Genomic DNA, 9,633 nt, shown 5'->3' on the forward strand with positions numbered 1-9,633 from the left:
TCAAGTAATGTTCAGGACAGTAGATGCAATGGTCAGCCAAGGAAACTTAATTCTGCAGATGAAAGACACATCATGCTTACTTCCCTTCAACAGAAGATGTCCAGCAGTGCTATCAGCACAGAACTGGTGGAAACCAGTGGGACCCATCTACTGTTTAGAGAAGTCTGGGCAGAAGTGGTCACCATGAAAGAATTGCAGTCAAAAAGCCATACCTTTTGAAGTGGAAACAAGGCTAAGTGACTCAACTATGCACAAAAGCATAGTACCTGGGGTGCATAAAAATGGCTACAGGTACTCTGGACTGAAGTCAAAATTTGAAATATTTGGCTGTAGCAGGAGGCGGTTTGATTGCTAAAGGGCTGGAGAGCGGTACAATAACGACTGTCTACTGGCAACATTAAAGCATTGTGGAGGTTCCTTGCAAGTTTGGTGATGCATTTCTGAAAATGGAGATGGAGATTGGTGTCCTCAATGCAGATACTTATCCATCATGCCATACCACCATGGAGGCGTGGGATTGGCACCAAATTTATTCTGCAGTAGGACAATGACCCCAAACATACAGCCAATGTCATTGAGATCTATCTTTAGGGTAAAGAAGAACAAGGAGTCCTGGAAGTGATGGTTTGGCCCCCACAGAACTCTGAACTCAACATCATCGTGCCTGGGATTACATGAAGAGACTGAAGGATTTGAGGCAGCCTACATCCACAGAAAATCTGTGGTGAGTTCTCAAAGATATTTGGAACAACCTACCTGTCGAGTTCCTTCAAAAACTGTGTATCTAGAAGAAAGGAGGCTGTTTTGAAGGTAAAGGTGATCACACCAAATATTGATTTGATTTTGATTTTTTTTTTGTTTATTTCCTTTCCATTTTGCTAATTGATAAAAATAAATTATTAACACTTCAATTTCTGAAACCATTCCTAATTTCTAGCATTTTTTCACATCTGCCTAAAGCTTTTGCACAGTGCTGTGTATTAATTGGTTAAACCAAGATCGTGGCAACTTCCCCCTACTGGCGCAACCCACAGTACTGTGGTAAACAGCTGGGATCGCTGCACACAGAGGAGAAGGAGGAGTATATGCATTCCCCAAGACTAATGAAGCCAGAATTGCTGATAGTTTTGCCACTCCTGGTTTCAAAGCTGTCATTCCCTGGCTATATTAGCCAAGGAAGCAGCTAATCGTGCACAATCTGTTCTTAATTAGCTGCTTTGGAGGGCAGGGGAGACATTCAGGGGAAAAATCAATAAAGCTGCTGCGCCACTTTTTGGGATTAATCTCTCTTGTTAAGATGTTGGGCCAAATTCATAAAACATCTGGGACACTTTAGGTTCTGAAAGCAATTCGTGCAAAATGAAGGTAGTTCTGAATGTGCCACTTTTGCATTGTGGTGCAGTGTCTGCCAAATTCAAAGTAGGGAAATGACAGTTTGTATCTTATAAAAGTGGAGCTAATTCAGATCAACTCACTTTGGCATGCAGAGAGAAACCCTGGCGTAGATGGATTTTGCCAAAATGTCTCCCGTGCATTCTAAAAGTGGTGCAAACGGTGCTCTAAATTCAAGTACAAGTACTAGATGGGATACATACAGTAAATTTGACACTTTCTCAAATCTTTCTGCACCAGTCTTTATAAATCCCACAGTGAGTGTCTAATAGACCCTTGATGTCTAAATAAAGAGGACCTGTCACCTGCCCAAAGCTATCACACAGGGGACTTGTTAAAAGCTAAAAGAGACAAATGTAAAAAGTGGGAAAAAATACATTTTAGTAAAATAAATAAAATAAATAAAAACATTTTAAGCACCCCTCTCCCCTGCGAATATGCACAAATGGAAAAGTACATGTAGGTCCTGCATGCATATGTAAACAGCAATTGCACCACACATGTGAGGTATTATTGCAAATGAGTGAGAGCAATAAATGTAGGCCATCATTCATGTTTAACTCTACAATGATAACCTGTGTATACTAGCAAATTTCTGTATACTAGCACATTATGATATGAGCCCATCGGAGGACCAGTTTTTTTTTTTTTTTTTTAATGCGGTTTACTACCGTTTTAAAATGGTTGTAAACCTCAGAAATAAAATATGAACAAAATATGAACAAAGCATATCCCTCTGTGTACTTGTCTCAATTAAGAGCACTAAGTGTCATTTCTGTCTACTATCAACATGAATCATATCTGACAAGTTTTCTCAACACCAAGAGAAAAAAAGAGGACAGAGGAGGGATAGATATAGATTTAGATATATTATATTAATAATTAGAAGGTGCACTATTGCTTAAAATTCATACATTAAGTGCAATACTTATAAAATGCTATAAATACTGCAAAACTGTATAAAATATGTAATAAAAATAACCCTAATCATTACTGTTTAAGGTGCATGCAAAACTAATATTGGTCTTATCTTATTTTCTCCCCTTTGGTCTGTTAAATATACAATTGAAAGTGTTTTGTTATGTGTGTTTATTAGCTTAGAAAAATACTTTTTGATCCGGCCAGAAATCTTGTGAGCAGATAGCTTCCTGTACTCTCTGATATAGATCATTTAAAACCCGCGCTAAATGGATGAAGTGACTGAAATATATATGTGAATATGTGATGCAGCTGCTGTTCACCAAGTAAAAACTCAGACAAAACTACTACCAAGAAAACAGCTCTTGCAAATAGATAGATTATATAAATAATTAGAAGGTGCACTAGTGCTTAAATTCTATACATTAAGTGCAATACTTATAAAATACTATAAAAACTGCAAAAATTCAATGGAATTGTGCAAAATAGTGCAAAAATAGGTATATTAGGTGCACTATTTTATAAAGTGCTAACAGTGCTAAAAAGTCTAATATATAGTGCAGTATAGAAGAAAAAGTGCTGATGGTACTGCAAAAAAATGTGCTGAAGTGCTCCAAATTGATATCCCCTTCTGGGACCCTACTCACTGGAAACGATGGACCCCTTTGGGGTCGAAAGAAGTTTGAAACCAAAAGGAGAATTCCTCCAGATTGACTCCCTGTTGTGACCCCTTATAAATGGTTACTTTGGGCAAGACAGGCAATGAATCCTCTCAATGGGGATCAAAAAGACTTGGGACCAGTATATCACCGCAAGGGTCTCCTCCAAACTGGCACTCTGTAACTGCAGCCCTTTAAAAATATTGGCCCTGAGCAGCTCCAAAGAAATGAATGATCCACATAGTGAAGCCCGTTAAAACAAAATTTATTCCCACATCAAATATTTGTATTAGGATAATAGATGCATAAATGAGAAGAAGAAGCAGTTTCGCTGTAAACTGCAGATTAGTTCTGGGAACACCGCGTAGCGTGTAGTATGTCTGGATAACACTTTGGAGCACTTCAGCACGTTTTTTTGCAGTACCACCAGCCCTTTTTCTACTATACTGCACTATATATTAGACTTTTTAGCACTATTAGCACTTTATAAATATTGCACCTAATATACCTATTTTTGCACTATTTTGCACAATATCATTGGATTTTTGCAGTTTTTATAGTATTTTATAAGTAGTGAACTTAATGTATGAAATTTAAACACTAGTGCACCTTCTAATTATTTATATAATCTATCTATTTGAAAGTGCTGTGTTTTCTTGGTAGTAGTTTTGTCTGAGTTTTTACTTGGTGAACAGCAGCTGCATCACATATTCACATATATATTTCAGTCACTTCATCCATTTAGCGCAGGTTTTAAATTATCTATATTTTTCTAAGCTAATAAACACACATAACAAAACACTTTCAATTGTATATTTAACTGACCAAAGGGGAGAAAAAGGAGATAAGACCAATATTAGTATTACATGCACCTTAAACAGTAATGATTAGGGTTATTTTTATTACATATTTTATACAGATTTAAATGGAATCACTGAAATCCCATATAAGCCTTAACATGTACATTTAAACTTTTTTTTTTTTTTTAATTAATACATTTTAACTGAACTAAATGCAGCAATATAACTGCTCCCCACCCCCCACAAAATGTTATAAATGTTCAATAAATTTTATTAAATTCTTAATCAGACAAACAGTACAGATGTTGTTTCATGTGATATTTTCATTTACATTCTTCATACTGTCATACAGTCTTAGGTCAGTGATGGTAAACCTTGGCACCCCAGATGTTTTAGAACTATATTGCCAATGATTATCGTGTACTCTGCAGTGTAGCTGAGCATCATGGGAAATGTAGTTCCAAAACATCTGGGGTTCCAAGGTTTGCCATCACTGTCTTAGGTGGTTACATCTGCCAATGTGCTTTTGTCAGATCTCAACCAATCTTTCAAGTCCTCAAATGGCTGATGTCATCGCTAGTCACAGGTGGAGCACCAGGTCATCTGGAGATCTAAAATAGAGGCTAAGACAGCGCCATCTTTTGCTGCAAAAGCATAAGATAGTAAGTTCCACTTAAATCTGCAGCTTTCATTAAATCATCCCTGCGGTCATACCATGACAGTTCTTGATCAGGCATTGCCTGTTATGTGGTGACAACCATCTCCCAACTATGCCCTTGGATTGTCACTCTATCACTTACACCCCTGGCTGAGACTACACGCAGCCATTCTGACATTGGCATGTCCAACATTGTCACCATTAGGAAACAGGTCCAGAGCCATGATATGCAGCCAAAATTAAAGCTAGTCCATGTAGACAGGAAGCAGCTGATGTCCATGGGACCAGGGGCAATCCATCTGAGCTCTTCTCTCTGATGCATGTCACTCAAAAAGAGCTTATTTGTGGAGTTAAGAAAGCTCTTTGTGGGTAATGATCAGCAGCGTTGTCAGCTTGTCATGAATGCTCCTTCAGGATAGCATCAGAAGATGATGTCCAAGTGCTTCGATGTACAGAACAAGGGTTATTATCAACCAGTATTATGTGTTTGACTAGTTACATGAATATGCTGTCCCAGTCCAGGCACCAGACAGCTCATTTCAGAACAGAGTTGAGCCAGGAAGTTACTGGATGGTCTTCAGCTGATACCCTTCAACCAGAACCTGCACTTGTTCCTGTGATATGCTTAAACTTTGCTGACCTGGCCTGGCCTGGACTCATCTCTGCTCTGATTTCCTGTTGTTACCTGGCTTGATCCTGACCCCCTTCCCGATTCATTGCTGACTCAGCAAGTTCCTAACCTTGGCTCATCTTTGCTGACCTCCTGGCGTTACCTTAGCCTGCCTCTTAAACATGATTCCTCTGACTTATTGGTGTGATCTTGGCCTGTCAATTGAACACAATTCTGCTAACTTCCTGGTGTGACCTTGGTCTGCAATTGGATTATAACTTCACCTTCTGCTTGCCTGCTGTCTACTGCGTGGATTGCCGATCCTACCCCTCTCAGCAATCTTTCTATCAGACCCCATGTTCACGTCCCATTCAAGCCTTCTGCCAGAAGTGAGCTTCTGTAAGCTGGACTTTATGGCACCTTTGTCACTCTGTGCCCTCTCATCTCCTGTTCTCCATTCCAGAGGTTTTTGGACCAGAGGTAAAAGGAAAGCCCTCTTGTCATTTTGGCCTCTAACCAAATATGGGATAACTCCTACTGTTCGCTCCCAGGCTACCTATCTGGACTGTAGGAGTCATGTTCAGACCTGGTCAGCAAATGGCCAACTGAAGGAGTACAAATGGAAGGCTGCTGATTACATGGCAGAGGCTTGGCATTATCAGCCTGCAACAGGAAGTGCTGTTACTGGTAGAATATCTAGGTAAAAAACTTTAGAAAAGGCTCACAAAAAAAATTTGCTTAAGAAAACTGTATACTTTTACGATTTACCACTAACACTGTTTTTTAAATAAATAAATCAAGGACATGAAATATCTTGCATGCATTTGGCTATATTTTTGTATTTTCATCTATTACTATGAATTAATTTAGTCTAATATATTCTTTTATTCTTAGAAATAATGAATTCCACTAACCAGCACAAAGTCCCAGAGTTCACTCTCTTGGGATTGGCCAGTTTCCCCAGCCTCAGCATTGCCCTATTTCTTCTCCTTCTCATTATCTACATTCTTATATTGCTGGCAAACCTGTCTATCATAGTGGCAGTCCATTTTGAAGCACGTCTCCATTCAGCCATGTACTATTTTCTCAGCAGGTTATCCCTTGTAGACTTGTGCTATGCTACAGTGACTGTCCCCAAAATTTTAGCTGACTTCATTTCCAAAACCAACACAATCTCCTCTAGTTCCTGCATCACCCAGCTGTTCTTCCTGCATTTCTTTGCAGGAACAGAGTGCATTCTGCTAACGGTCATGGCCTATGACCGCTACATCGCTATCTGCCACCCCTTACGTTATTCCAGTATTATGAACAAGACTGTCTGCCATTGGCTCGAGTTTGTTTGTTGGGCCACCAGTTTTTTACATTCCATAATTCAGATCATCATGACATGTCAACTGAAGTTTTGTGGACCAAACCAAATAGACCATTTCTTCTGTGACATCCACCCTTTGTCTGTGCTGGCGTGTTCAGATATTTTTATCATCGAATTAGTATATGTGGCCAACAGTGGGCTGATTTCTGTGCTTTGCTTCCTTGTGTTACTTATGTCTTATATGGGTATCATTAACACCATACTTAAAGCTCGATCTGAAGAGGGGCTAGGAAAAGCTTTTTCGACTTGTGCCTCACACCTCACCGTTGTCACCCTTTTCTTCGGGCCTTGTGTCTTCATATATTTAAGACCTTCTGTAACATATGCAGTAGATAAAATGGTGTCGGTATTCTATACAATGGTAACACCCCTACTGAATCCAATTATTTACACGTTAAGAAATAAAGAGGTAAAGACTGCCTTAAAATCTATTTTGGGCAAGAAATTACTAAGAAAAGAACAATAAATAGATGAGATATCAATGATAAATATTAATATACATTCAACGGCCAGTTTATTAGGTACACCTGTTCAATTGCTTGGTAACACAAATTGCTATTTAGCCAATCACATGACAGCATCTCAATGCCTTTAGGCCTCTAGATGTGGCGAAGATGACTTGCTGAAGTTCAAACTGAGCATCAGAATGGGGAAGAAAGGGTATTTAAAGATTTTGAAAGTGGCATGGTTGTGGGTGCCAGACGGGTTGGTCTGGGTATTTCAAAAACTGCTGATCTACTGGGATTTTCACACACAACCATCTCTAGAATTTACAGAGAATGGCCTAAAAAAAGAAAAAGTATCCAGTGAGCACGAGTTGTGAGGACAAAAAGGCCTTGTTGATGTCAGAGGTCAGAGGAGAATGGACAGACTGGTTCGAGATGATAGAAAGGCAACAGTAACTCAAATAACCACTCGCTACAACCAAGGTATGCAGTATACCATCTCTGAATGCCCAACCTTGAAACAGATGAGCTATAGCAGCAGAACATCACACCGGGTGCCACTCCTGTCAGCAATGAACAGGAAACCTATCAGTCCTTAAATGTTGTGGATGCATTAGTTTGATTTTTTAGGCTTTTATCCTTTATTTTTACTAGGTAATCCAGCAGGTAATAAACATCCTCTCTCAAAGTGTTTCCACTCTGTATGAAGGAGCGACAGAGATACCTTTGGACAGCATAATTGTGTCAGTCTGGGTTGAGGGTAGTGTTAGGTACATTAGCAGATTCAGATGGACTTGACTAACAATTTGAAGCTGAACTACAGCTAACACTTTTTAAGCAGTTACAGCAACAGTATTTTTTTCTTTTGGGATAATTCTTTTACATAACTGATAAAAGCTAAGCATTCTAAGCACCTCTGACAGTGGTAAATAGTTTGTCTCAACCTTCTAACTGCCGCTTTTGCTGGACAGTTTGATCTGTTAAAGGAAGTTGAAAAATAACAAACTCACTGCTGCAATCACAAGGTGAACATTCAGAAAAAAAGCCTAAAAGGAGGAAATAAATGAAGCCACTGCGTCTTAGAATTGGCAAACTGCAATGTTTATTTTTTTTTAGGTGGGAGGGGTGATACCACTTTATAAAATTTGCACACAGTTAAGGATTTTGTAGGCATATGGTCCATTGCATGAATAAACAATTATACCCGATAGGTGCTTATAGGTGCTAATGATCAACAAGATAACTATATGTTAGAATACTATCATTAAATCAAACAGAATGAGCTGTGTAGGAACAAAAAAAAACTGAGTGAGGAGAAGCCCTTCTTGTCACAAATTCGCAAGGACAGGGTTTTTTTGGAGGGGACTGCAGGATAGCCTCTTACCTACTGACTATGGGCCCTGGCTTGTGAGGGAACACTGCTCTTTGTGGGGTGTATGCTGGGGGGACCCTTGGAGTAATGTTACTTTGGATTGAAGTCCACATCTCCCCAAGACACACAGACTCTGGGACTCTAGGCCTAGGATCCATGTTAAAGGCCTAGCTGCCTCTTGCCAAAAGGGAACTCCTCCACACAGTCAGATTCGTGTCAGATGCTAATGTCATCAGCTCAACCACATGTCTTCCACATCTTCCACATGTAAACACATCCTATTGTCTGCTGTAGGGATGTGTTTACACTTATAATAATGTGTATTGTACTTCATGAGCTCGATGATGGCAAATCTGCTAGTTAATTAACTCAAGGTAATCACACCACAATCACACCACAATTTTTGAAAGCATCCTCACTTTTCAGCTTTTTTCAGCATCACAAATGTCTAAAACTTTTGCATAATGCTGTAAAGTGTGTAACCTGTTATGCAATGCTGAATAACAACATTGACATTACAGCTTGAAATTAAAATGTAATGTGATATTTCTAGTACAGCTACAAAACTCTAGTGCCGACTTTCCTAACAACCAGTGACTCATCTTTGTTGTCAGCTGGGGGATTTCAGGCTTAGAGCAGAATGTAAACATATAAGCGGTCAGTGAAAAATAATTTTTAAAAACAGCGTGGGGATCTTCCCAAACCCTAAACCCTACCAGACCCTAATGTGAGAATGCAGTCTGGCAGGCCAGGAAAAGGCAAAAGGCAAAAGTGCAGCCCCTCCCCAAACCATATCAGGTCACATGTCCTCAACATGGGGTGGTACTTTGCCGGGGGGGGGGGACCCCCCTGGCAAAGCCCCTTGTCCCCATATTTATGATGATGAGGACAAGGGCCTCTTTTCCACAACCCTGGCCTGGTGGTTGTGGGGGTCTGGGGGGCTTATCAGAATCTGTAAGCCCCCATTAACAATAAGTGGGCACCAAAATACCACCCCTCCAATATGAATGAGTATGGGGTACATATTACCCCTTCATATTAAACGAAAAGTCCCTTGACAAGTCCCTTTTAAAAAAAAGTCTCCCAAAGTATATTCATCATCAATCACATCAACCAACGATTTAGACCCTCATCAATCACGATGAATAATGCTGCTAACCCGCACAGAAAAAAAACCCCGCTGGCCCCTGACACCCGACGGCTCCAGCCGGCGCCCCAAATGACAGATCCACTCCACTCCTGATGCTGAAGTAAATAAGGGGTGGGTTCCCCTGGCAACATCCCTTGTGACATCATTGACCAAATCTGGACATGAAAAAGTGTTTGAGGTCTGATCACTGAGCTAGGATCACTGCTTACTTCAGTCTCCAACATATCTACCTCCAGGAGGTTTGTGTGCTTTAAGA

At 39.9% G+C, this 9,633-nt stretch overlaps 1 protein-coding gene across 1 annotated transcript; it reads left to right on the forward strand.

Moving 5' to 3' along the window:
- Positions 1-5,936: 5,936 nt before the first annotated feature.
- Positions 5,937-6,875, forward strand: LOC309568888 (olfactory receptor 4Q3-like; the record flags this gene model as incomplete). Its single annotated transcript, XM_082274668.1, has 1 exon — positions 5,937-6,875. One exon carries the CDS (start codon positions 5,937-5,939, stop codon positions 6,873-6,875), a length of 939 nt encoding a protein of 312 aa, XP_082130794.1.
- Positions 6,876-9,633: the final 2,758 nt, after the last annotated feature.

Source organism: Pelophylax lessonae (genome assembly GCF_965119305.1).
Source record: "Pelophylax lessonae genome assembly, chromosome: 12".
Lineage (NCBI taxonomy): Eukaryota > Metazoa > Chordata > Amphibia > Anura > Ranidae > Pelophylax > Pelophylax lessonae.